The sequence below is a fragment of the Crinia signifera genome, chromosome 1, assembly GCF_055691185.1.
Source record: "Crinia signifera chromosome 1, ASM5569118v1, whole genome shotgun sequence".
Classification (NCBI taxonomy): domain Eukaryota; kingdom Metazoa; phylum Chordata; class Amphibia; order Anura; family Myobatrachidae; genus Crinia; species Crinia signifera.
This window is the reverse complement of record NC_139217.1, coordinates 251,045,590-251,073,317: the sequence shown is the minus strand read 5'-3', so window position 1 is coordinate 251,073,317 and position 27,728 is coordinate 251,045,590. Positions and strand designations below refer to the sequence as shown.

General features: G+C 47.0%; 1 protein-coding gene and 1 long non-coding RNA gene across 2 annotated transcripts; one reads left to right on the top strand and one right to left on the bottom strand.

Annotated features, from left to right (window-relative positions):
- The first annotated feature begins 14,307 nt into the window (after positions 1–14,307).
- Positions 14,308–25,852, top strand: LOC146072877 (uncharacterized). Its single transcript, XM_083180061.1, has 3 exons — positions 14,308–18,283; positions 19,326–19,466; positions 23,075–25,852. The coding sequence occupies exon 1, from the start codon at positions 16,979–16,981 to the stop codon at positions 18,098–18,100; it is 1,122 nt and encodes a 373-aa protein (XP_083036187.1). The 5' UTR covers positions 14,308–16,978; the 3' UTR covers positions 18,101–18,283; positions 19,326–19,466; positions 23,075–25,852.
- On the bottom strand, positions 21,920–26,217 carry LOC146072887 (uncharacterized). The gene is made up of 3 exons (XR_014473260.1): positions 25,396–26,217; positions 25,184–25,305; positions 21,920–23,151 (listed from the first exon to the last, which is right to left on the bottom strand). It is a non-coding gene; the product is annotated as an uncharacterized LOC146072887 (long non-coding RNA).
- Between the last annotated feature and the right edge of the window lie 1,511 nt (positions 26,218–27,728).

Sequence of the window (27,728 nt, the reverse complement as noted above, 5' to 3'; positions counted from 1 at the left end):
ATTACCTTGTGAAACAGGAACTTGGAGCAGGAGCAGGACAGCCATCGCTGACCGGCAGGGGCTGGCTGGCAACTTTCAGCCTGGGGGACAGACACAAGCAACTGGCCCAACTTTTCAAGGGGCATAGCCATGACAATAATGTTCAGGGAATGGCTTGTGTAATGTGGGTGTGGTTTAGGCACATGTGGGGTTTACCGGTATGCGCAAAAAGTTTGATATTCAGTTTTTTTTAAGCTCAGTTAAAATTAAAATCCATATTTAAAAAAAAAAAAAAATTGTCAGCACTTGCTCTGACATCTCTGGCCACGCAATTATGCAATTAAAAGTTTCCGATTAGCTTAATTAGTCTCTTCCCATGCATTGCACACAGCTTCCATGTCCCGGGCACAGGACAGGTACTACCCCTAACAATTCACCCGCTCCCTACATACTACCACTAACCCCACTATACTACCACTAACCCCACACTACCTAAACTACCCCTGACCTGCACGTACTTTCCACACACACACAACACTAGCCCTAACCCTGCTTCCCACATACACTACCCCTAATCCATCACTTGCTCTTCTATACCACCCCTAACCCTGCATCTGTTCCCTGCATGCACTACCCACCCCCCCGCTCCTTGCACCTGCTCCATTTACACACTACACCTAATCATGCACCTGCTCCCTGCACACACAACACCACCCCTAACCATGTTCCTGCTCTGTTCACACACTACGCTACCCCTAATCATGCACCTACTCACACTACACCACCCATAACCCTGCACCTGCTACCCGCACACACTACCCCTAATCCTGTACCTGATCACACTACACTACCCCTACCCTGCACCCACTCCCGCAGAAATTACACCACCCCTAACCCTGCAGTTGCAGAAACACTACCCCTAACTACAAACTACACCACCACCACCCTGCACCCGCACACACCATTGGCAGGCAGGCTGCTTATAAAAAAAAATAAAAAAATCCCTTACCCACAGGATTTAGGGGCGAGTTGCACTAAGCTTTAAAAGTGATAAAATGGAGAGTGATAAGCAACCAACCATTCGGCTCCCGTCTGACATTTTCCAACACAGTCTGTGACATGGCAGACAAGGGCTGATTGGCTGGCTGTTTAGCACTCTCTATTTTATCACTTTGAAAGCTTAGTGCTTCTGGCCCTATGTCTGCAAAAAAAAAAAATCATGCAACTAATTTTTCTTAATTGGAAAACATATGTAATGGGAAAAACAAAGATACCAACACATATAACTTGTATACAAACACACACAAAAAAAAATATATATATATATATATATAGACTTTATTATGTAAACCGAGCCCCTGCCATTGATTGCTAAAGGAGTGGAGTAGTAGTCTGTCCTCACCTCTGCCCTCTCTCTCCTGCAGTCTGGACTCTGGGGGCTCCATAAGGTTTCTTTTAATGCTGCTCCTCTTTCAAGTGCAGTTAGCACTACGCAGTGCAGCAAACCCCGATAAGCTCCGCCCCTTTTCACTCTTTTGCCTCTGGAATTTCTGGGAGAGGAAACCTGGCTCTCCATTGGTCAAAGGCAGCCATCTTTTTGTAGCCAGCTACGGGGGCAGCCATTTTCTGTTAGCCCCGTGCTGCTACTACTACATGGGAGAGAATCGGCCGTGGCATGGGGAGCAGCAGGAGGCAGGACGGAGCATCATGACATGTACCTGCCTCTGGTAGTCAGGTGGGCGGCCCTGTAACACATAAATTATACTGGCCTGGGGGGCAGATGGCACCCTGCCCCCCGCCTAGCGCGCCTCGGGCTTAGGCACATTCGGGGGCGTGGCCTAATCGCGGACCCGTGGCCACGCCCCCTTTAAAAAATATTATTTTTTATTTTTTTTTTGTGTGTCGGGACCCGGGCCCCCCTGGTAGGCCCGGGCCCAGGTAAAATGTACCCGCCCCCCCTGCCTCTCGGCGGCCCTGTGCACGCCCACACATAGGTCACTGTACCGGGGCCGTCATCAATGACAGTATAGGTCAATTGGACCTCATTTACATGTTTGGATTGGCGCTCTTTTTGCTTTAAAAGCTGTTCATTCTGTGTGCTTATGTTCCCCTGATGACAACTGGCTCAAGTCCAGTAGAAACAGCTGTCGGGACAGCTGCTGTTTGTTTCTGATGTACCTGAAATAAATCTTCATTTTTCTTCATTTCGTTACTGAGTGCTGGTCTGAACTCCTTCACCCTGGGGGGGTAAGTGTATTTGCATTTCTTGTATGGACCTTGCACCGGACTGATTTCTCCCGTGGAGTGCCGCCCTGTTGCCCCATCTTCCTATATATATATATATTTATATATATCTCTGTGTGTGGGGGTTGGGATCCCTTGGTCTACAACAAGTTGATCGACAGTCATTATGTTGACACTATTAGGTCAACATGGGGAAAGGTCGACATGGGTTTAGGTTGACACAAGCATTAGGCCGTCAGGGTCTAGGTCGACAGTCAAAAGTTCGACATGGGGTTTTTCACTGTTTTTCATGTTTTTGTCTTACAATGCCATTGGAGGGGGGCGCAACAATTTTTTTGGCAGGGGGGAGCAAAATTTATAGTTACGCCACTGATCACACAGCTCTCCTGCAGTAACATGAGGCGGGCTGGCAATAGGGGTGAGAGGGGAAGGGCGTCGCATGGCCGCAGCGGCTGCTCATCCTGCCTACAATATGTCCGTCCGCCCCCCCCCCCTCGCATTAAAATAAATTCCTCCCCCCTCTTCATCTCTGGCAATTTTTGGGGGTGAAACAAAGATGTTTAGAGGCAATGTGGCTCCCGGTGCAGACAGTTACACATGTGCCCCACCCCCTATTTATTTAAGATAAAGAGTGTGTGTGGCCTGTTAGGAAAATACTACCTTATACCCCCAGTTCTGCAACCCACCACCAAGGGGGAAAAAATGCCCTTTATGCCACACGCACACTGTTATGCCCCTTGTGCCACACACACATGATCAATGTCATTCCATTTGACCCCCCCCCCACACACACGTTGTAATTCCAATTGTGCCACACATGCTGTCATTCCACTTGAGTCTGTGCCTTGTGACTAAAGTATATTGACCGAGGAGCCGAGCTGGCCAGACATATAGGGGCCCATTTATCAAGCAATATTTGCGGCTAAATCCCCAAATATACACGTTTTCGGGGGTTAACCGCAAGTATCACCTAAATGTATCACAGGGGACCGCAGCAGGAATCTCAGATCCCTGCTGCGTTCCCCCCCTGCATCCCCATAGGTTTCTATGGGGGATGCGAAGCTGCCCGATGTATCAACATCGGGCAACCCGGCATCGCAGCCCTGGGCTACCGCCTTTCTTATGTGGCGTTAGCCCGTTGTAGCCTATGGCTACATATCGCACTGCCCGAGCGGCAGTGCGGTCAGCGGGGTCGCGGGGGGGTCAGCGCCTAACCACGCAAGCGCAGACCCCCGGGCTTCCGGTTCAGGGCTTCGCAGGGACAGGCTCCTTTTGGAGCCCTGTACCTGCGCCCTGGCAGATGATCCATTGGGGCGAAATGATCGCATTTTACAATGCGATCCTGGGCGGTAATATTCCACCCAGATTGCACTGTAAATGTGATCAATGATAAATGGGGGCCATACTGTATGCTTATATACACTATAGGTTTCAATCTAGCTTGTAATTTTTTTTTTATTTATTAAACTCCCTTTGTATGATTTTTTAGGACTTTTTAGAATAGTAGAATTAGCTATCATTTGTATAATGCAATGCCGACTACATAAAAATGTATAGTATGATGCTCTTCTTCAAGAAACTGACACTGAGAAAAAATAAGATTTCACAATGCAACCTATGGAACATAAAAATTACCTGCATGGAGCATGAGATCAAGTGCGCTTATTAGTTGGGACTGTGGAATGCATGATGAAACACATATTACACGTGGCACCAGGGGCTGGCTGTCAGATTTTAGCCTGGGGGGGAGAGCACTGGCCCATGGTCGTGACCCACGTGTAGGGGGCGGACATATGACATTGCCGGATGTCAGCTGCCCACCCAGATCCCTGCATTTGCACGGAGAAATGCCCGTGTGGTCTGAGGTTGCGGGAGCTGGAGTACCACTCGCTGCTGCATTCGATGGTCTGCGCCCATCGAATGATGGGGGAGGTTCCCTGAGATGGAGGAGGTGTATTCATGAGAAATACATTTGCGGTACGTTCGGACAGTTTTTTACCGCATTCGGACGGAGTGAGAGATCCGTACACAAGGCAGGGTTCTCACCGCACGGTCCTGGCCGCATATTCGGATCCGACCGCACCAATCAGAATAAGGCCCATAGTGTAGAGCATATGTTCTAAGGCATTGAGTTTAGTTTACATTTTTAAGTCTTATTTAATGTATAGATTTGATATAAAGCTTTATTTTTTTTTATTTTTTTTTTTTTTATATTTAGGTTTCACTGACGTTGGCCATCCTGTTTCTATTGCTATTACGCTATTGTTTGAGTTGGGATCAATCACCGTTTTCAAAGGGTAATTAGACATCTAAATGCATGGTTTGAATAAGTTGATATGGTTTTGTGGCTATGATGCACACACTGTCGTTAATATTTTAATTTTTAAATACATTTTTTCCCCTCTAGTCTTTTTTGATAAGAACCAGAGCAATTGTAGGCCCCGTGACCATCATATTGGGATTGGGATTCCACGCGGAATATTCTAGGTAAGTTTTCGCAAACATAACTGTGTGCCATATTTCTCTCTTATTTTAGAGGTGCTATTTGCTTACAGACGTGGACCATTTCTGTAATGGTGATCATGTGTGGGACATGCGTGGCCAGACTGATAGTGTTTGCCCCATTAAATTTTGTTTCAAAAGAGGTCATGCACGTGTGTGCGTGTGTGTGCGTCGTTGCTGTCAACGGTGCGGACTTGAGATGGTTGTGTACTGGGGATGGTTGCCGAAAGTGTGAAACTGGTGATTTTGTGAGGCAGGAAAGTAGAGTCAAAACCTGTTCATGTTTACCAATGATGTAGTTGCTCAATTGCCTATGTTCTCTTTTTTACTGCATCCATGTGGCAAGGAATTGTGTATCACCTTTTAGCAATCCCATAAAAATGTATAAAGAATATATATATAAATATATTTATTGGATATTTTTTATAAGCAATAAATTGCAAATAGAGATACTAAAGTGTTTTAATATATTTTCATATCGAAATGTTTCAAGTGTAAGTTTTTAATGTAACATGTTTTCAATTTGGTGTCTTTACATTTTTGATCATGTGCCTTAACATATGGCACAAGAGCAACGTGATTGTCACGATATTCGCTACGGTCGCATCACATGTGTCAAAAATCACTTGCAATGCTACTAATGCGATTGACCCGATTTTTTTCCTTATGAATCATTTGTTCAAAAGGATTGCGTCCTATTTTTTTCCCAAATTGATAAATTTTTTAAAAATGATATCTTTATTTAACTACTATCCAATAAGCAGGGTGTCGAATATAATCCAGTGGTGAGTGTAGCGAATACACTATTTTTATAATTTTTTAAAAAAAATCTGTGTCCTCTTGCGGTGCTCACTGTGCTCGACATGCTTCTGGCTTGGTGACTTGCTAAGCTATGCACAGGTTTATATCCAACTCCATGAGTAGTCGGATAGTAGTGAAATTAAAAGATTCATTTTTCACATAAAATTCTATTTTGACATAAACCCATTCCATTTTAACATTGAATCCTATGGAAAATTTGGGTCCATTACGTTGGTAGCATCGCATGTGTCTTTGGTTGCACTTGTTGAAAGTGATGCAATTGAACAGATTTTTTTTTACCTATGCCCAGATTTTAAACAAATAACATTTAAATGTATATTTATTTTTTCGTATTTTTTAAAAAAAATCATTAAATGCTAATGAAGGGGAGTGTCATTTATTTCATTGTCAATGTGTTCTGATAAATGTTTATTCTATAAAGTACCATATATACTCGAGTATAAGCCTACTTTCTCAGAACAATTTTTATGCTGAAAAAGTCGCCCTCGGCTTATACTCGAGTTTACAAAATTTACAAAACTCATAGTTTGCATGTAATTAAAAGTAATATCATTATTATAATTCCTTATTAAAACCATTTTATATTTCTCTAGCAATGCCTGGTCCTATGGACAGTGATTTCTGGACTCGCTTCATTCAAATGTACGAGGATAATGACTGCCTCTGGAGAACAAGTAGTAGAGACTACCATAATCGCGAAAAAAGAAATCTGGCTTACAGCAAATTAATTGAATACTACAAGGCACGAAACAGTGCAGTTGATATTCATTGGGTACGCAAGAAGATTTCAAACATGCGTACAGTCGTAGTAAAGGAGAAAAATGCTGTGCAAAAATCACTTCGTTCTGGAGCAAGTGCCGATCAAGTATACAAGCCGAAGTTGTGGTACTACGAACTCATGAAATTTGTTATTGATCAACCTCCAAGAAGAGAAGCGGATGAAACGCCAATGGTTGACTCTCCTGAATTGGTTTCACAAGATGATCAGGGGAATGAGGACATTGTAAGTATTCATACTTTTATCGGTATATTTATTAGTCTAAATTTAAATTTCATTTTTCCACTTTTGTTTTCTTTTAGGACGTTTCGCCCGTGCAGGATGTAACTCCTTGTGTGGAGACAGAGGCAGAGGATCCCCTGGAGGATACCACATCTGCTCCTCCTGCCAAAAAGCAACGGAGAAAGCAACCCTCCAAATTGACCTGCCATGCTGCATCCTGTGCGGCACCTTTTTTTAAACATGCGGAGGATCTACTTAAAAGGCCCCCGGATGATTGCCAAAATTTCGCTAATCACATTGCCAGTGAGTGCAGAAAGATGGATCCGGATCAATTACGGATCTTTAAACGCATTGTCCATTGTGGAATGTCACGCGCAGCTGATAAGGATTTATCTGATGAGTGTGACATTACACCATTGTCAATGCGGCACCGGCAAGTTCCCACACAGCCCCCCTACCCATATCACCACCCCTTACGAACTGCGCCGAGTATGCCTCCGCCACCCCATACCTTTATTGCGCCCGGGACTTCCACTCATTCTGCCACCTTCCCTCAATCCAGTACATTATCTGGTGGTGGGTTCTCTGCATTACTGAGTTCACAATCCCCCCCACCAGATGATGTATACTTCCACTAAATTTTATTTTAATTGGCTTTTTTGCGTGAGTTAGTTATGTTTAAAAAAAGGTTCCACTTTTCTTATTGTTGTGTGATCAATAACAAATTTCATAGGTTGTTTTTACTGCAATTATCGGCTTTGCATATTTGTTCGGTTCAGTGTTCCAAAACGTTGTGACTTTTTGCATAGCATTATTCAAAAAACACTGTCATCTGTAATGCATGTTTGCATCTTCTTGTGTACTGATGTATGGTATCCGGACTTCTCATCGACAGCCCTTGTATAGACAGCACTTACATCGATTCTATTATGTAGAATATTAATACATAGACATTATGCTATAGCCGACAGCACCGAAATCGGTACTACCTTTTCCTGGAAAATTATTCTGCCGATGGACATGTTACATAGACAGCTATAACCTAGACTCTTTACAAATCGACTGTATGTAATGTAGAAATAAAAATAGTCGTCAGCAAATACATAGACAGCTAAAACGTCGACAGCTTACTCATCGACAATTATATTGGTCGAAATGTTTAAAATAGACAGCTAATACCGCGACATTTATAATGATCGACAAATTAAAAATAGACAGCTAATTCATCGACATTTCATATCATAGACGCTTCAAATACCTCGACACTTATAATGGTCGACAAATCCAAAATAGACAGCTGCTTCATCGACATTTCCTAGCATAGACACTTCAAATACCTCGACATTTATAATGATCGACACATCCAAAATAGATAGTTAATTCATCGACATTTCCTATCATAGACACTTCAAATACCTCGACATTTATATTGATCGACAAATCCAAAATAGACAGCTAATTCATCGACAATTCCTATCATAGACACTTCAAATTCTTCGACATTTATTTTGAGCGAATACTCCAAAATAGACAGCTAATACATCGACATTTACAACAATTGATAGACCTCCCTGCCCGCTGCGACTCCCGCTCCATCCGGCGGCGGACGCAGCTTCCATTAGGCGCCTTACAAGCATCATTACGCAGCCTGCCAGCCCCCAGCTTCACCTCCCCCTGCCCAGCGCTGCCCTGTATGTCTGCCGCCAATTCATCCACCTTCGCCCGCAGCTTCCAATAGGCGCCTTATAAGCATCATGCCGCAGCCTGACAGCCCCCAGCTTCACCTCCCCCTGCCCAGCGCTGCCCTGTATGTCCGCCGCCAATTCATCCAGCGGCGCCCGCAGCTTCCATTAGGCGCCTTACAAGCATCATGACGCAGCCTGCCAGCCCCCAGCTTCACCTCCCCCTGCCCAGCGCTGCCCTGTATACTCGCTGCCACTCCATCCAGCGGCGCCCGCAGCTTCCATTAGGCGCCTTATAAGCATCATGACGCAGCCTGCCAGCCCCCAGCTTCACCTCCCCCTGCCCAGCGCTGCCCTGTATGCTCGCCGCCAATTCATCCAGCGGCGCCCGCAGCTTCCATTAGGCGCCTTACAAGTATCATCACGCAGCCTGCCAGCCCCCAGCTTCACCTCCCCCTGCCCAGCGCTGCCCTGTATGCTCGCCGCCAATTCATCCAGCGGCGCCCGCAGCTTCCATTAGGCGCCTTACAAGTATCATCACGCAGCCTGCCAGCCCCCTGCTTCACCTCCCCCTGCCCAGCGCTGCCCTGTATGTCCGCCGCCAATTCATCCAGCGGCGCCCGCAGCTTCCATTAGGCGCCTTACAAGTATCATCACGCAGCCTGCCAGCCCCCAGCTTCACCTCCCCCTGCCCAGCGCTGCCCTGTATGTCCGCCGCCAATTCATCCAGCGGCGCCCGCAGCTTCCAATAGGCGCCTTATAAGCATCATGATGCAGCCTGCCAGCCCCCAGCTTCACCTCCCCCTGCCCAGCGCTGCCCTGTATGCTCGCCGCCAATTCATCCAGCGGCGCCCGCAGCTTCCAATAGGCGCCTTACAAGCATCATCACGCAGCCTGCCAGCCCCCAGCTTCACCTCCCCCTGCCCTGCCCTGTATGCTCGCCGCCACTCCATCCAGCGGCGCCCGCAGCTTCCATTAGGCGCCTTACAAGTATCATCACGCAGCCTGCCAGCCACCAGCTTCACCTCCCCCTGCCCAGCGCTGCCCTGTATGCTTGCCGCCAATTCATCCAGCGGCGCCCGCAGCTTCCATTAGGCGCCTTACAAGCATCATGACGCAGCCTGCCAGCCCCCAGCTTCACCTCCCCCTGCCCAGCGCTGCCCTGTATGCTCGCCGCCAATTCATCCAGCGGCGCCCGCAGCTTCCATTAGGCGCCTTACAAGTATCATCACGCAGCCTGCCAGCCCCCAGCTTCACCACCCCCTGCCCAGCGCTGCCCTGTATGTCCGCCGCCAATTCATCCAGCGGCGCCCGCAGCTTCCATTAGGCGCCTTACAAGTATCATCACGCAGCCTGCCAGCCCCCAGCTTCACCTCCCCCTGCCCAGTGCTGCCCTGTATGTCCGCCGCCAATTCATCCAGCGGCGCCCGCAGCTTCCAATAGGCGCCTTATAAGCATCATGACGCAGCCTGCCAGCCCCCAGCTTCACCTCCCCCTGCCCAGCACTGCCCTGTATGCTCGCCGCCAATTCATCCAGCGGCGCCCGCAGCTTCCAATAGGCGCCTTACAAGCATCATCACGCAGCCTGCCAGCCCCCAGCTTCACCTCCCCCTACCCAGCGCTGCCCTGTATGCTTGCCGCCACTCCATCCAGCGGCGCCCGCAGCTTCCATTAGGCGCCTTACAAGTATCATCACGCAGCCTGCCAGCCCCCAGCTTCACCTCCCCCTGCCCAGCGCTGCCCTGTATGCTCGCCGCCAATTCATCCAGCGGCGCCCGCAGCTTCCATTAGGCGCCTTACAAGTATCATCACGCAGCCTGCCAGCCCCCAGCTTCACCTCCCCCTGCCCAGCGCTGCCCTGTATGTCCGCCGCCAATTCATCCAGCGGCGCCCGCAGCTTCCATTAGGCGCCTTACAAGTATCATCACGCAGCCTGCCAGCCCCCAGCTTCACCTCCCCCTGCCCAGCGCTGCCCTGTATGTCCACCGCCAATTCATCCAGCGGCGCCCGCAGCTTCCAATAGGCGCCTTATAAGCATCATTACGCAGCCTGCCAGCCCAGCTTCACCTCCCCCTGCCCAGCGCTGCCCTGTATGTCCGCCGCCAATTCATCCAGCGGCGCCCGCAGCTTCCAATAGGCGCCTTACAAGCATCATCACGCAGCCTGCCAGCCCCCAGCTTCACCTCCCCCTGCCCAGCGCTGCCCTGTATGTCCGCCGCCAATTCATCCAGCGGCGCCCGCAGCTTCCAATAGGCGCCTTACAAGCATCATCACGCAGCCTGCCAGCCCCCAGCTTCACCTCCCCCTGCCCAGCGCTGCTCTGTATGTCCGCCGCCAATTCATCCAGCGGCGCCCGCAGCTTCCAATAGGCGCCTTACAAGCATCATCACGCAGCCTGCCAGCCCCCAGCTTCACCTCCCCCTGCCCAGCGCTGCCCTGTATGTCCGCCGCCAATTCATCCAGCGGCGCCCGCAGCTTCCAATAGGCGCCTTATAAGCATCATTACGCAGCCTGCCAGCCCCCAGCTTCACCTCCCCCTGCCCAGCGCTGCCCTGTATGTCCGCCGCCAATTCATCCACCTTCGCCCGCAGCTTCCGATAGGCGCCTTACAAGTATCATCTCGCAGCCTGCCAGCCCCCAGCTTCACCTCCCCCTGCCCAGCGCTGCCCTGTATGCTCGCCGCCAATTCATCCAGCGGCGCCCGCAGCTTCCATTAGGCGCCTTACAAGTATCATCACGCAGCCTGCCAGCCCCCAGCTTCACCTCCCCCTGCCCAGTGCTGCCCTGTATGTCCGCCGCCAATTCATCCAGCGGCGCCCGCAGCTTCCAATAGGCGCCTTATAAGCATCATGACGCAGCCTGCCAGCCCCCAGCTTCACCTCCCCCTGCCCAGCGCTGCCCTGTATGCTCGCCGCCAATTCATCCAGCGGCGCCCGCAGCTTCCATTAGGCGCCTTACAAGTATCATCACGCAGCCTGCCAGCCCCCAGCTTCACCTCCCCCTGCCCAGCGCTGCCCTGTATGCTCGCCGCCAATTCATCCAGCGGCGCCCGCAGCTTCCATTAGGCGCCTTACAAGTATCATCACGCAGCCTGCCAGCCCCCAGCTTCACCTCCCCCTGCCCAGCGCTGCCCTGTATGTCCGCCGCCAATTCATCCAGCGGCGCCCGCAGCTTCCATTAGGCGCCTTACAAGTATCATCACGCAGCCTGCCAGCCCCCAGCTTCACCTCCCCCTGCCCAGCGCTGCCCTGTATGCTCGCCGCCAATTCATCCAGCGGCGCCCGCAGCTTCCATTTGGCGCCTTACAAGCATCATCACGCAGCCTGCCAGCCCCCAGCTTCACCTCCCCCTGCCCAGCGCTGCCCTGTATGTCCGCCGCCAATTCATCCAGCGGTGCCCGCAGCTTCCAATAGGCGCCTTACAAGCATCATCACGCAGCCTGCCAGCCCCCAGCTTCACCTCCCCCTGCCCAGCGCTGCCCTGTATGTCCGCCGCCAATTCATCCAGCGGCGCCCGCAGCTTCCAATAGGCGCCTTACAAGCATCATCACGCAGCCTGCCAGCTCCCAGCTTCACCTCCCCCTGCCCAGCGCTGCCCTGTATGTCCGCCGCCAATTCATCCAGCGGCGCCCGCAGCTTCCAATAGGCGCCTTACAAGCATCATCACGCAGCCTGCCAGCCCCCAGCTTCACCTCCCCCTGCCCAGCACTGCCCTGTATGTCCGCCGCCAATTCATCCAGCGGCGCCCGCAGCTTCCAATAGGCGCCTTATAAGCATCATTACGCAGCCTGCCAGCCCCCAGCTTCACCTCCCCCTGCCCAGCGCTGCCCTGTATGTCCGCCGCCAATTCATCCACCTTCGCCCGCAGCTTCCAATAGGCGCCTTACAAGTATCATCTCGCAGCCTGCCAGCCCCCAGCTTCACCTCCCCCTGCCCAGCGCTGCCCTGTATGCTCGCCGCCAATTCATCCAGCGGCGCCCGCAGCTTCCATTAGGCGCCTTACAAGTATCATCACGCAGCCTGCCAGCCCCCAGCTTCACCTCCCCCTGCCCAGCGCTGCCCTGTATGCTCGCCGCCAATTCATCCAGCGGCGCCCGCAGCTTCCATTAGGCGCCTTACAAGTATCATCACGCAGCCTGCCAGCCCCCAGCTTCACCTCCCCCTGCCCAGCGCTGCCCTGTATGCTCGCCGCCAATTCATCCAGCGGCGCCCGCAGCTTCCATTTGGCGCCTTACAAGCATCATCACGCAGCCTGCCAGCCCCCAGCTTCACCTCCCCCTGCCCAGCGCTGCCCTGTATGCTCGCCGCCACTCCATCCAGCGGCGCCCGCAGCTTCCATTAGGGCGCCTTACAAGTATCATCTCGCAGCCTGCCAGCCCCCAGCTTCACCTCCCCCTGCCCAGCGCTGCCCTGTATGTCCGCCGCCAATTCATCCAGCGGCGCCCGCAGCTTCCAATAGGCGCCTTATAAGCATCATGACGCAGCCTGCCAGCCCCCAGCTTCACCTCCCCCTGCCCAGCGCTGCCCTGTATGTCCGCTGCCAATTCATCCAGCGGCGCCCGCAGCTTCCATTAGGCGCCTTACAAGCATCATTACGCAGCCTGCCAGCCCCCAGCTTCACCTCCCCCTGCCCAGCGCTGCCCTGTATGTCCGCCGCCAATTCATCCAGCGGCGCCCGCAGCTTCCATTAGGCGCCTTACAAGTATCATCACGCAGCCTGCCAGCCCCCAGCTTCACCTCCCCCTGCCCAGCGCTGCCCTGTATGTCCACCGCCAATTCATCCAGCGGCGCCCGCAGCTTCCAATAGGCGCCTTATAAGCATCATTACGCAGCCTGCCAGCCCAGCTTCACCTCCCCCTGCCCAGCGCTGCCCTGTATGTCCGCCGCCAATTCATCCAGCGGCGCCCGCAGCTTCCAATAGGCGCCTTACAAGCATCATCACGCAGCCTGCCAGCCCCCAGCTTCACCTCCCCCTGCCCAGCGCTGCCCTGTATGTCCGCCGCCAATTCATCCAGCGGCGCCCGCAGCTTCCAATAGGCGCCTTACAAGCATCATCACGCAGCCTGCCAGCCCCCAGCTTCACCTCCCCCTGCCCAGCGCTGCTCTGTATGTCCGCCGCCAATTCATCCAGCGGCGCCCGCAGCTTCCAATAGGCGCCTTACAAGCATCATCACGCAGCCTGCCAGCCCCCAGCTTCACCTCCCCCTGCCCAGCGCTGCCCTGTATGTCCGCCGCCAATTCATCCAGCGGCGCCCGCAGCTTCCAATAGGCGCCTTATAAGCATCATTACGCAGCCTGCCAGCCCCCAGCTTCACCTCCCCCTGCCCAGCGCTGCCCTGTATGTCCGCCGCCAATTCATCCACCTTCGCCTGCAGCTTCCAATAGGCGCCTTACAAGTATCATCTCGCAGCCTGCCAGCCCCCAGCTTCACCTCCCCCTGCCCAGCGCTGCCCTGTATGCTCGCCGCCAATTCATCCAGCGGCGCCCGCAGCTTCCATTAGGCGCCTTACAAGTATCATCACGCAGCCTGCCAGCCCCCAGCTTCACCTCCCCCTGCCCAGTGCTGCCCTGTATGTCCGCCGCCAATTCATCCAGCGGCGCCCGCAGCTTCCAATAGGCGCCTTATAAGCATCATGACGCAGCCTGCCAGCCCCCAGCTTCACCTCCCCCTGCCCAGCGCTGCCCTGTATGCTCGCCGCCAATTCATACAGCGGCGCCCGCAGCTTCCATTAGGCGCCTTACAAGTATCATCACGCAGCCTGCCAGCCCCCAGCTTCACCTCCCCCTGCCCAGCGCTGCCCTGTATGCTCGCCGCCAATTCATCCAGCGGCGCCCGCAGCTTCCATTAGGCGCCTTACAAGTATCATCACGCAGCCTGCCAGCCCCCAGCTTCACCTCCCCCTGCCCAGCGCTGCCCTGTATGTCCGCCGCCAATTCATCCAGCGGCGCCCGCAGCTTCCATTAGGCGCCTTACAAGTATCATCACGCAGCCTGCCAGCCCCCAGCTTCACCTCCCCCTGCCCAGCGCTGCCCTGTATGTCCGCCGCCAATTCATCCAGCGGCGCCCGCAGCTTCCAATAGGCGCCTTACAAGCATCATCACGCAGCCTGCCAGCTCCCAGCTTCACCTCCCCCTGCCCAGCGCTGCCCTGTATGTCCGCCGCCAATTCATCCAGCGGCGCCCGCAGCTTCCAATAGGCGCCTTACAAGCATCATCACGCAGCCTGCCAGCCCCCAGCTTCACCTCCCCCTGCCCAGCGCTGCCCTGTATGTCCGCCGCCAATTCATCCAGCGGCGCCCGCAGCTTCCAATAGGCGCCTTATAAGCATCATTACGCAGCCTGCCAGCCCCCAGCTTCACCTCCCCCTGCCCAGCGCTGCCCTGTATGTCCGCCGCCAATTAATCCACCTTCGCCCGCAGCTTCCAATAGGCGCCTTACAAGTATCATCTCGCAGCCTGCCAGCCCCCAGCTTCACCTCCCCCTGCCCAGCGCTGCCCTGTATGCTCGCCGCCAATTCATCCAGCGGCGCCCGCAGCTTCCATTAGGCGCCTTACAAGTATCATCACGCAGCCTGCCAGCCCCCAGCTTCACCTCCCCCTGCCCAGCGCTGCCCTGTATGCTCGCCGCCAATTCATCCAGCGGCGCCCGCAGCTTCCATTAGGCGCCTTACAAGTATCATCACGCAGCCTGCCAGCCCCCAGCTTCACCTCCCCCTGCCCAGCGCTGCCCTGTATGCTCGCCGCCAATTCATCCAGCGGCGCCCGCAGCTTCCATTTGGCGTCTTACAAGCATCATCACGCAGCCTGCCAGCCCCCAGCTTCACCTCCCCCTGCCCAGCGCTGCCCTGTATGCTCGCCGCCACTCCATCCAGCGGCGCCCGCAGCTTCCATTAGGGCGCCTTACAAGTATCATCTCGCAGCCTGCCAGCCCCCAGCTTCACCTCCCCCTGCCCAGCGCTGCCCTGTATGTCCGCCGCCAATTCATCCAGCGGCGCCCGCAGCTTCCAATAGGCGCCTTATAAGCATCATGACGCAGCCTGCCAGCCCCCAGCTTCACCTCCCCCTGCCCAGCGCTGCCCTGTATGTCCGCTGCCAATTCATCCAGCGGCGCCCGCAGCTTCCATTAGGCGCCTTACAAGCATCATTACGCAGCCTGCCAGCTTCACCTCCCCCTGCCCAGCGCTGCCCTGTATGTCCGCCGCCAATCCATCCAGCGGCGCCCGCAGCTTCCATTAGGCGCCTTACAAGTATCATCACGCAGCCTGCCAGCCCCCAGCTTCACCTCCCCCTGCCCAGCGCTGCCCTGTATGCTCGCCGCCACTCCATCCAGCGGCGCCCGCAGCTTCCATTAGGGCGCCTTACAGGAAGCCACCCCACCTACAGGCCAGCTCCTCCCGCTCCCTGCCCGCATCCTTCCCCTTCCACCACCTAGGGGTTTGGAAACCACTTCCAGAACCCGTCCTCCTCATCCCCCAGCCCGGCGCTGATGGCTCCTCTCGCATGTCCCCACTCTGCCAGCACAGCCAGCAGCTCCGTCCTAGGCGCCTTCATTTCATCCCGCTCCGCCTACAGCTCGGTGCCGCACGCTCCCTGCCCGCATCCTTCCCCTTCCACCACCTAGGGGTTTGGAAACCACTTCCAGAACCCGTCCTCCTCATCCCCCAGCCCGGCGCTGATGGCTCCTCTCGCATGTCCCCACTCTGCCAGCACAGCCAGCAGCTCCGTCCTTGGCGCCTTCATTTCATCCCGCTCCGCCTACAGCTCGGTGCCGCACGCTCCCTGCCCGCATGCTCCCCCTTCCACCACCACCAGCTAGGGGTTTGGAAACCACTTCCAGAACCCGTCCTCCTCATCCCCCAGGCCAGTGCACCATACTATCATTGCCTGCCTTGACTACTTCTGCATCACAAACAAATTCCATTAGGGCGCCTTGTATTTGAACACCCGATTATCCATCAGCTCAGACCGTTCCATGCCCAATGTCTCCGATACACAGCCATGTAGAGCCTTGTGTATGTTGCACCTAATATGCTGCATAGAAACCACAAAGGGAGCTTGTGAATTCCAACACTCACATGACTAAATCGCACACATACTGTATTAAACTGTATAAGTCAAGTCCAGCTGCCCGTTCTCCACTCGTCCCCTGTGATGCCCGCCAAATATTATTTAAGCCTACTCCTCCCTCAATTTAAAATCTACCAACAGCGTACGTACACCTTGTACCGTATATTAGAAACAAAATCTTATTTAATGAACGTGTAATGCCACATTTCAATATTCTACAATTCTATTTGTTAATCCATACATGTATTACGAACTCCTCCATAGTCACACAAGTATATAAATAGGCATTTTAAAGTAACGGTTCCTGTCCTGGCAGTGATCAAGCATTGTGATTGTCAGCGCTCTGGAGGAATTATTAGAACAATGTCTGCCGGTATGTCTTGTCGTTTGATTCCTGCAAAAAAAGGTATGCTCTTAAATATCGACGGATATCTCATGGCTAAAAATAAATAGCGGGGTGATGTGGTTTACTGGCACTGCACTGAGAAAGTTACTGGACCGTGTGGAAGCTATGCCAAAACCACCATCATTGACGGCCAACATCATTTGAATAGACATGGCGAGCACACTCACACGCCAAAAGCTGAGAAAACTGATGTCACTTTAGCCAAGTTTAAAATTAAACAGCAGGCAAGAGAAACGAATGATGCCCCGTCGGTAATTATACAGAATGTAACGGGTGAAATGCCCGTTTCTAGCGCGGCATGCATGCCCAATAGTGAATCGCTACGCAAAATAGTGAAACGTGTCAGGAGAGAGGATGGTCCTCCAGAGCCGAGGAGTTTAGATGAAATCACTGTTCCACATAACTTGAAATTTATAGATCAGTTAAAATTCCTTGGCAGAGATAGCAGTTTTGCTAATGAAAGAGTAATGCTGTTTGCCACAGAGTGCAACCTGCGCAAACTTCAGGAGGCCCCCTACTGGCTGATGGACGGAACATTCAAAACTTGTCCTAACATTTTCCGCCAAATATATACAATTCATGCTATGGTGGGAACTGATGGTAGTTCCCAAAGATTTGTGCCCTTGGTTTACGGTCTACTGAGTAGCAAGACAGAGATTTGTTACTCACGTTTTTTTGATGACTTGCAGGACTATGCCCATGAATATGGCATAGAATTTTGTCCACTGTATATATTGACAGACTTTGAGATGTCTGCCATCAAAGCTGCAAAGCAAGCATTTCCTGCAAGTACACATAAATGCTGCTTGTTCCACCTCGGACAGAATTTGTGGCGTAAGATCCAATCATCTGGCTTAGCGGTGCAATATGGGCAAGACAACGATTTTTCTTTGCAATTACGACAACTTCAAGCACTTTCATTTCTTCCTCCAGAAGATATTCCGTCAGCTTTCGAGCTATTGAAAACTGATATGCCTACAAATGCAGCGCCAGTTTTGGATTATTTCGAAGAGAATTACGTTTTAGGACGTATAAGACCACGAAGCCGCAGTCAAAGCTGTGCTCCACCCCTTTTCCCACCCTGCTTGTGGTCAGTCCACGAGAATATGGTCCATGGAATGCCACGCACACAAAATAAATTGGAAGGGTGGCATCGGCGTTGGAGCATTCTTCTTGGCCAAAACAAATTTGGGGTGTACAAGCTTATCAAATATCTGCACAAAGAACAACAGATTACAATGGCAAATTTAGAAAAAGTCAGATATAATGTCTTGCGTACTCCGCCAAAACGAGAAATTGTGACCAGAGAAGATGCCTTACAGCGATGTTTCGCACAACTAGGTGTGTTGGATGTAAAGGATTTCCTGCGTGCAATTGCGTTTCATATGAAGATGGATTAAATCACACCTTTTTGGATGGATTCATATTCAACCTGTTTGCTCCAAATGTTTATTTTTCAGCTTTTTTTGGAGAATGTTTTCATTTGTTAAATTTTCCAGTTTTCACGTTGGTTCCAATTGTTCACACTTTAAATCTAAAGATTTGATTAAGGATTTTGATTTTCACTATCATACATTAAATTGGTAAGTTTACCCTTTTTTTCATTTAACAAAAAAGAACAATTCAAGTATTTGTATAACACTTAAAATTGTTAGATAATTAATTAATTCTGTTGTTGAGATATGAAGTTTGATGTGGCAAAATGACATCTATGATGAAACAGCAGAGAGGCATTCATAGACACGGCTCCATGCAGATGGGGACAGGTCTGGGGTGGATAGGTAGAGCTGAGTATCATCCGCATACAGATGATACAGAAATTCCAAAGGACCTAATTATTTTCCCAAAACATGAGGTATAGATTGACAAAAGTAGAGGACCTAAAACTGAACCATGAGGTACTACAACTGAAAGAGGTAGTGAAGAGGAGATAGAATCAGATAAACGAACACTAAAGGAGCGGTTCGATAGGTAGGATGAGAACCAAGAGGGGGCTGTGTCTTTAAGACCTAGGGATTGTACTGTTTGTATGATAAGTGAATGGTCAACTGTGTAAAAAAGCAGCAGAGAGATCTAGAAGAATTAATATTGAATAGTGGCCTTTACATTTAGCAGTGACCAGATCATTCACAACTTTATTCAGTGCTGTCTCTGTGGAGTGTTGGGCAGGAAATCATGACTGAAGAGGGTCCAGTAAGTTGTTTGAGTTGAGAAAGATTGTGAGGCGAGTTTAGTCAAGTCTTTCAAGTAGTTTGGAGGTGCATGGAAGATGCGAAAAGGGACGTTAGTTTGAGACAGAGCTTGGATCAGAATTCAGTTTTTTCAGAATCAGGCTAATAACTACATGTTTGAACAATGAGGGAAAGACACCAGTAGAGAAGGAAAGGTTACAGATTTTGGTTATGATGGTGATGAGAACAGGAGACAGATATTTACTTATTTTTGAAGGTAAGTATAATAGTGTTTGGAGAGCTAGGAAACAAGCAAAAAAATCTTATCTTTTTTTTCAATATTGTGTACTTGCAGTCAGTTTTGAAAATATAATTTTTTTTAATACATAAATGTCCAATTATTTTGATATGTAATCATTAACAGTTACACCATAATTTTTTTTTTTTAATGTAGGTATGCCATACATTTTTAGGAGTGCGAGTATACCAATGGATGAATCTCTGAACATTTTTGTGATGACCCCTGCTGTGACGTTTCAACCATCCAACATTGTTTAAAATGTGTGATGTGAAGATGCTTAATGATTCGACAAAGGTAAAATAATATTTGTAAGACCCTGATCTTTCCATTTGCATTCTCTGCACGCAAATTTGATACTTTTGCACACAGGATAGCGTTTGTCATCAAATATAGACTTTTTAATACACTCATGTGCCCTTAATAACGTTGAGTCCCACAGACATAATTTAATTGTATTTAATTTAATGTAATTTTGATAAACGATCATGGCCATTTATATAACAGGCCGGAGGTAGTAGTGTTGAATAAAATGTTGTAAAATGTGAAACTGAAAGTCAAACTAAATATTACATGCCACTTCGCATAGAATATTCAGTTCATTGTGATTTGTTGTGTGACTGATCCTTCAGATATGATTTACTGTTTACAATATAGGGTATTAAATACTATGGTCGAACGCTGACAGCGAGCAGAGCTTCCTTCTCAATGTCACCACAGACCCTGTGACTAATTAACACATCCCCCTCACAGTGAAATTTACCCTTGGTCGATTTTTTAAATGACTGCGAATAGGCCTATTCCGCTCAATAACTAAGTTATACTGCGAAGTGAATCTGCAAACCTTTATTCAACAATCGGATGCTATGTAATATAGCATTGACAAACAGCTGTTTTTGCTTCGGAGATAATTTTATTATGCTAACTTAAAAGTATTTTTTGAAGTTCTATCTTTAAGTAATGTTACACAGCTGAATGCAATCTGTTTAAATAACTCAGGCCCTTATTCTGATCGGTGCGGATATTCCCGCATTCTTACGGTGCGGTCCGCACGCCACGGTGTTTTGCCGCGTGCGGCCATCGTCCGTAGAAACGCCCACGTGTCCTCCGCATTCGGACGGACTCACTCTTTAAGAACAGGGCGTGTTTACGGACGACATACAAAGCATGCGTGTGCGGGAGAAACACTCCGATTCGGCACGGTATTACAGAGTATTACAGAGTATGCTCGGGAATACCGCATCCGAACGGGAGCCAAGCGGTGCTACCGCACGTAAGCGGAGTATTTACGCCAAACAACCCACTATGAAGTATCTTCTGCTATACATCACATGACCCACTTATTCAATTACCTATCCTCATAAAAAACTTCTTATTTTGAATTGGAATCAATTAGATGCCAATATATCCTTACAAGCATGCCTAACACATGCATTGCACACATTAACCCTTACAGCAATTGAAGTGCAATGGTTTCAATTAAAGCACTGACAAGCGTCCTATTAGTGAGTAATGAGTAAAGGAGTAGATTCTATTGGGTTCAGGTGTTAATGGTTGTAGTCATTAGGCGTACGTTCGCCTAGCGCATGAACGAGTGGTGTCCGCAAAGCAATAGTACACTTGTGGACACCGCACATTTCTGCCCTTTTTGATCGCGTGCATTCGGAGTGGTTTCCGAATGTACGCCCCCCAACATAAGTGTACTCCCCCGTGTCCGCCCATGTTTCCTCCCCGTTTTGCCCACTTTGAAACTACGCCCATGTGTCATTCCGCATGACGCCCATAATACGCCCCTATTTCCCGAATGATAGCGGTGAACAGTTCTGGACGGGATCTGGCCGAACTGGTACCGAGTCAAGGCGTGGCACATGCGCGTTGCGTTCTCCACGCATGCGCAGACGCCGTAAACACGCGATCCGAAAGTATGCGGTAAAGTCCGCGTCAATCAGAATAAGGGCCTAAGTTGTACAGCTACCTTCTTGAAAACCGATTGGATAATGATTAGTCAAGGTTATCATCAGCTAATTGCTGTTAAATTAACATCCAATTATGACCTGTACATGATTTGCATCTACTATTTATTACTATTTTGTTCAAGGTTGTTTTAAATGCTTTAGTTCAATGCTGTTAGAAGACATTGTAGTGGGCCATGGAAGAGGGTATTATTCCCATTTAAATTTGACTTAGAAATGCTGTTATTCCCTCTTCTCCTGTGACGTGTACATGACATTTACTGTCCGAAAAGTTTGGTGCATGTCTGCCTGCATCAGTCAAATCTATGTCCATGTATTGCCCCCTATTGCACACTCTTTATTACACGATCTAACGCAGGCATTGTTTATATATAAAAGAAACAGAAGTTACAATGGATGATCATTAAAAAAGCAATTTTTATTTTTTTGAAAACCATTTAGCATAGGAACATTGTTGATATCCTGTATCATGATGATCCTAAGGATACGGTTTACAGAGTAAAAATCTGTACAAGTCTTCAATGATGGCAGTAAAAAACAATTGGTATGTTGGTATGGGTCATTTGGATGTATAATAAGTGCCGGGACCCAACACGCACTAACATTTACATCTGCAAAATAGTGGCACAGATGTATCAAGGTTTAACTAGAGATAAATGCAGGGGTGATAAGGAGAGATAAATGTCCAGCCAATCAACTGCTAACTATCATGCCACATGCTGTGTTTGTAAATTGGCAGTTAGCAGGTGATTGGCTCGATGTTTATCTCTCCTTATCACCCTTGTATTTATCTCTTCTTATAGCTTGACACATCTGCCACAGTTGTCCCTAAAATACAGCAGTGATCCATGTGGTTGCACACATTAGCTTTACTGTTTTTGTGCAGCTTCTGAGCGGCACATCCACTTTCAGAAATTTAAAATGACTGTAGCTTTCAGTCTTAATCCTCTTAGTGACACTAGAGTCAAGTAATGAAGTTTTTACTGGACAGTGCTGTCACTACTCATAAAAGTAAAGTGATTAAAAAAAGAAAATCTAAAACACCGTTGAATACACAATCTTGGTTAAACCTGTATTATTGCCATACGGCTTACTAAGATTTATACTTGGTGAGATCAGAATTATGGTCCTTATTCGAATGCACTCTGACAAAATTCTTCTTAGATGGACAAAACCATGTGCACTGCAGGGGGGCAGATGCATAATGAGCAGAGAGAATTAGATTTGGGTGAGTAGTTTTGTTTCTGTGCAGGTAATATACCGACAGCTTTGTTTTACACTGCAATATAGATCTTACTTTGAAGTAAAACCCCACCCAAATCTACATCTCTCTGCACAAGTAACATCTGCCCCACCTGCAGTGCACATGGTTTTGACCATCTAAGAAGAATTTTGTCAGAAAGAGTGAATTTCTAATAAGGCCCTATATCTCTTCACTATTATAAAGGACAATAATGACCAAAATATTAACTGGAGAAACTGGACAGTTATGTGTTATTCTTCTGAAAAATTGAAGTTGAAACATTAAATGGAGAGGATTTAAAAGAACCATAACTCCAAAGCAAGAATTATTAAGTAGTTGTGAAGGAATTAAATATTATATTGCATGTCATAAATAACATGTTTTTAAATTAGATCAGGCTTACCCAAGCATGGTCCTCAAGGAACTGTAGGTTGGGTAGATATCCAGCCTTCAGTACCGGTGACTTAATTAGTACATGAGCTATTCTGATTAAACCATCTTTGTTGAAGACTGGATATCACAAACACTGGCAATATCAGTGTGCCTGGTGGACCATCATTGGGAAACAATGATGTTGATTTTGCGTGGCAGGTATATATTTGTTGTATTCACCTTGGTGTCTATCACTTTATTTTTTTACAATTTTTTCAAGCAGTATATGACATCTAATTATAATTCTTCTCTTTCAGTGAAGAAACGTTTTTTTCAACTTGGTTCCCTTGATTTCACATGCCTAAGGGTGTCTTCAAAGAGTATCCATCCGAACCTGAAAACGCGATTACAAGACAATTATAAAAATAAGATATTCAAACATCTTATGAAAATCATTACATATATAACTGTACTACTTATTTTTAAAAGTAAAAATGAGCAACTGCATTAATGTTTTGATGCCTTTAAAATTCCAAATTTCTAAAGTTTTGCATTTATTGGGGATATTTGATTCGCAACGTTGATTTTTAGTAAATTAGTGGATCACTGAGTTTAATACTTGTCTGGAAAATGAGCTATACACGTAATGTTTTCAATTTTTGGAGGAACTACAATTAAAATAATCAAACATAAGCTTTGCTTAAGACGTTAATAAAAAAGGTTTAATACAGTTAATTGGGTATTTATTATTTGTAAAAGATAAAATCTTTGTACTTATATATAAATACAAATATGAAGGCCAAAGGGTGTTGGAATACTCTATATGTATGTAATATCTTGGTGCACAATAGTACATCTCATGCAAATTTTTAATCACATAACATGCTATGCTAAGTTTTATTGCCCAAATCACCCCTGAGTGGATGCAATGTGAAATGAATGCCCTTTTCATTCTGACAATATATAAGTATGTGTGAACTTGATTTGTATTAGTGTGGTCAGTTCAATATGTCAATCAGGAGGCCAGAGAGCTTGAAAACCATGAGGTTGGTGACAGGGAACCATAGGCATGCAGTTAATGGGAGGATAGTAATAATATGTTCCTCCTCTCCCCACTTTCTCCTTCCACCTGTTTCCTGAACACACAAAAACTGAACTCCTCACTACTCTGCATGTCACAAATTTCCTTCCAACCATCATAATACCAATCTCACACATACACACTTGAATCTTTAATCAATCCATACACACACAACAGTATCCAAGAAATATTTTCCAAAAATTCCCTTTCAAAACACGAACACACAGAGCCGTATCAAAACTATATCCATGAAACAATCAACTGCAGGCTTACACAAATCTTTCATACACCATGTCCTTCCTCTGAATTGTGGTGTGTACATATTAGGCTGGAGGTGGTGGAATCGGTATCTCATGTTGGAGTATAAACTCAACCCTGTTCTATAACCCTCACAGAAAATTTAACGCCACAATCAGACTGCAATAACAAATACTAGGTATCGCGGTTAAGGGGAGGCTATACAGTATACATGTTACAGAATGTAATGAGCTCGGGACAATCATGCTTCAATAATATTAGAGGAGGGAGCAACAATCATCAACTGTATACAGTCTAATCAGTGATGGTGGTGCTACGGATGATTAACACAATATATTGCTCGACATATGCAAGCAACATTACAGGATGCAATACCTGTGCAAGCGTCAGTGCAGGGTCCAGATTTTAGGTTAATGTTAACAGTTGGTTTAAGATTTATGCAATAGGCACTTCAAGGTGCATTATGTGGTATATTATGTGTGTAAGCAGAAACAGTGGTTTGAAATTGATGTTTATAGTGCTTCATATGTGTCGGTGGCACTACAGGGGATATTATATATCTAAGCATCAATAGGGGCGCCATTATTTGATTTTCCAGCAACAGTGGGATCATTATTTGCATAATGGTGACTCAAAACGCTTATAATGCGTGTATTCTCAAACAGTGTGGGCTATGTATGCAAGCAGCAGTACGGATGTTGAAATTATTTTGTGGGTAACTGGCTATACAGGGGTAATAGTCTACCATATTTGTGGGGTACTTGAATCTCCTAGACAAAGTGGTGTTTTGGAACAAGCCATTATTACCTACACCGTCTGAAGCCAACCACAGTGCTGTTTCTGCCTATGTGCTTGCATAATTTTAAGTGGGGAAATGATTACTATTAATACATTTCTAAATCAGTTCACAACTACAGGAAAAAAAAATACATTCATGACCGTGACCACATATTAGTCCATTTTAAAGGCTATTCGAGGGCACATAGTTTTTCTGATTGGCCATTGTCGAGGTGAATGCGGCAACAACATCAGTTTACCTAACATGAATTTAAAGACTTTAAATAATTTTAGGGAAAACAAATCTCACCATTAGATGAATACAGTTTCCAACTTTGCTGGAAATGTTCTCAAAGGTCATATACTGCAGGCTTGTAAACTGTCCAACTTCTTCAGTAAAACGAGTATAAGATTTCAAACAACATGCGAACTCTGTTAGAACAGAAAATAGAAATTAAAAAACACGTACACCTGACAGTACATTTTAGATTTTTACAGGATTACTAAATAAATTATTATTACCATAAGTACTTAACCATCAATATCAGAATTGTCCTTCTGACTTTCTAAATTTCGTATCTGTTGGTTAGCATGTTCCAATCTGACTCTGAGATCCATTATCTCTTCATATCTGGACCTTGCTTTGTATGCCATATTAATTCGAGATTGCACATCAGAGGCCACAGCAGAGGATGTTGAATTAGTATTTTCAAGGCTGTCTCCTGATGGGGTCAATGAAGTCATCCAATTTGAAGAATCTGGTGCTGCTATGGAAACAGAGGAAGTGTCCGAAACAGCGGAATTTTGTTCTAATACACCAGTTGAAGTTTTCGCGTCAAGCAATATTTGCATGCAAGTTGAAATACCGCGTGTGATACAGAAAGCCTCATATTGTGTCAAAACTATTTTGTTTATGCTATTTTGAATTTGTTGCCAGTGGATCGCTGACACATACTGTGATGATGCAATATCCTGCATTAAACTTGACAGATTTGAAATTGTGTCATTTTGTTTTCTTTGTGTTTCTTGTATGTTATCAATTTTTTTGCATAGACAATTTAGTTCATTATGCATATTTTTGAGTTCTTCATTTAAATTATTTTGCAAAAGCTGAAAGGCTTCCTGTACGCAGTCTTTTGGCGTGTTGACATTCATTGTATACATATCATCAACTGTTGAAATAAGAAGTTTAAAAACACGTTTAACCATTAGAATTCATCGTCTTGATAGAATTTAATGCTAGAACCTCATAATACATTGATGTTTCGCTGACATTCCAACACAATCATATGTGCATTCAGAATGGTCCATACTGAAATGACCATTTAAAAAACAAAGCAAGGTATTTTGTTATTTTTATTATAGCTGGGTCCTACACGCTAGTCTCCCATTTTATTTTCCTATTGCTTAGCACACCATATTACATAAACAATTGTGTAAGCCAATAAACGACTGCCAACCCAAGACATATAAAACGTATCATTACTTTTTGAAAATTTACCCTGATTGGAAGATTCAATGTTGTCTACTTGAAGGCCTGGTAGTAGCATGGTTGATTTTTGATTGCCTGCATTCAATTGTGTTTTTTGTAAAGGCAAACTTTGAGAATCGATGGCTTGAGTATCAGGTACATCATCAACATTTGCCTTTGCGTGTCATTCAACAGGTGTGTTCCTGTTGGTCAAACACATAACATTAGCATTGTCACATTTGGCTCACCTTGGAACAATAGGCATGTTTTTTTTATATTTAAAAAAAAAAAAATAATTATATGTGAGTAGTTGAAAGGGGCCACTACAATAATTTATACATGGAACTAATTGCCATTATTGTTGCATAGCAAGTTTAAGTTCACTGAATTTTGACAATACAAGCTATCAGCTGAAAAAGGCAGCACATGTGTGCATACTTAAATAATCATTCTAGTTAACTCTACCACTGTTGACATGACCAACAGCCTGAAATTTTTAAGCAGTATCAAAGAGTATACACTGGAAGAGTGACATTATAAATGGAGTATTTTGGAGTCATGATATTTAATTTAATAATTGTATGACATTGGATATGGTATACAGTGCCATACAATGCAATGAGAAATAAGGCACACCTTATATTTAACACCCCTTATACACACCTTATATTATACACGGCTTATAGAAGGCTCATCTTTGTTGTTGCCTACAGACATTCTGTGATGGCGATAGCCTATTGTACCATATGACTACATATTGCACCATCATATTAGATCACTGCGATAAGAGAGGTCATCATGGGTCATGCAAGAATTATGGATGCGCTTCCCCACACCCCCTGGCTTCAAGATCTGTACATCACTAATGTATGAGCCCTGTCCCTGCAGTCGCAGTGATGATCCATCCCTGGGATAGTAAACCATGTTACTTTGCGTTCTTGTGCTATTATAATATGTCCTGAACGCCTTGTAAATGCAATCAACGATGAATGTACCACTACATGCATTCAACGTAATGTGGACTATTATCTTGAATCCCAAATTTCAGTGTTCGGAAATTTAAAAAAACATTTTGAACAGATTCAAAGTCAAAAACAACTGTGATTATAATGTAATTACCATACTTGGTCTGTTCCAATTTCTTCATCTGTTTATTTTATTTTTTTTTATTTTTCTTTTTTTCATTGTCAACCTTTATGGCTTGTACCGGTGAAAAATTGAAAAATTAGCATCTGTTCATCATTTGAATTAGTTATATTAAACAAACACATTGCCAAATACATATTAATGTCATTTGTGTATGAAACTATTGCATAATGATGTGATCAGTCTAATGTAATTAAAAAAAAAACATAAGTACATGCAATTTATATGGATAATGCCA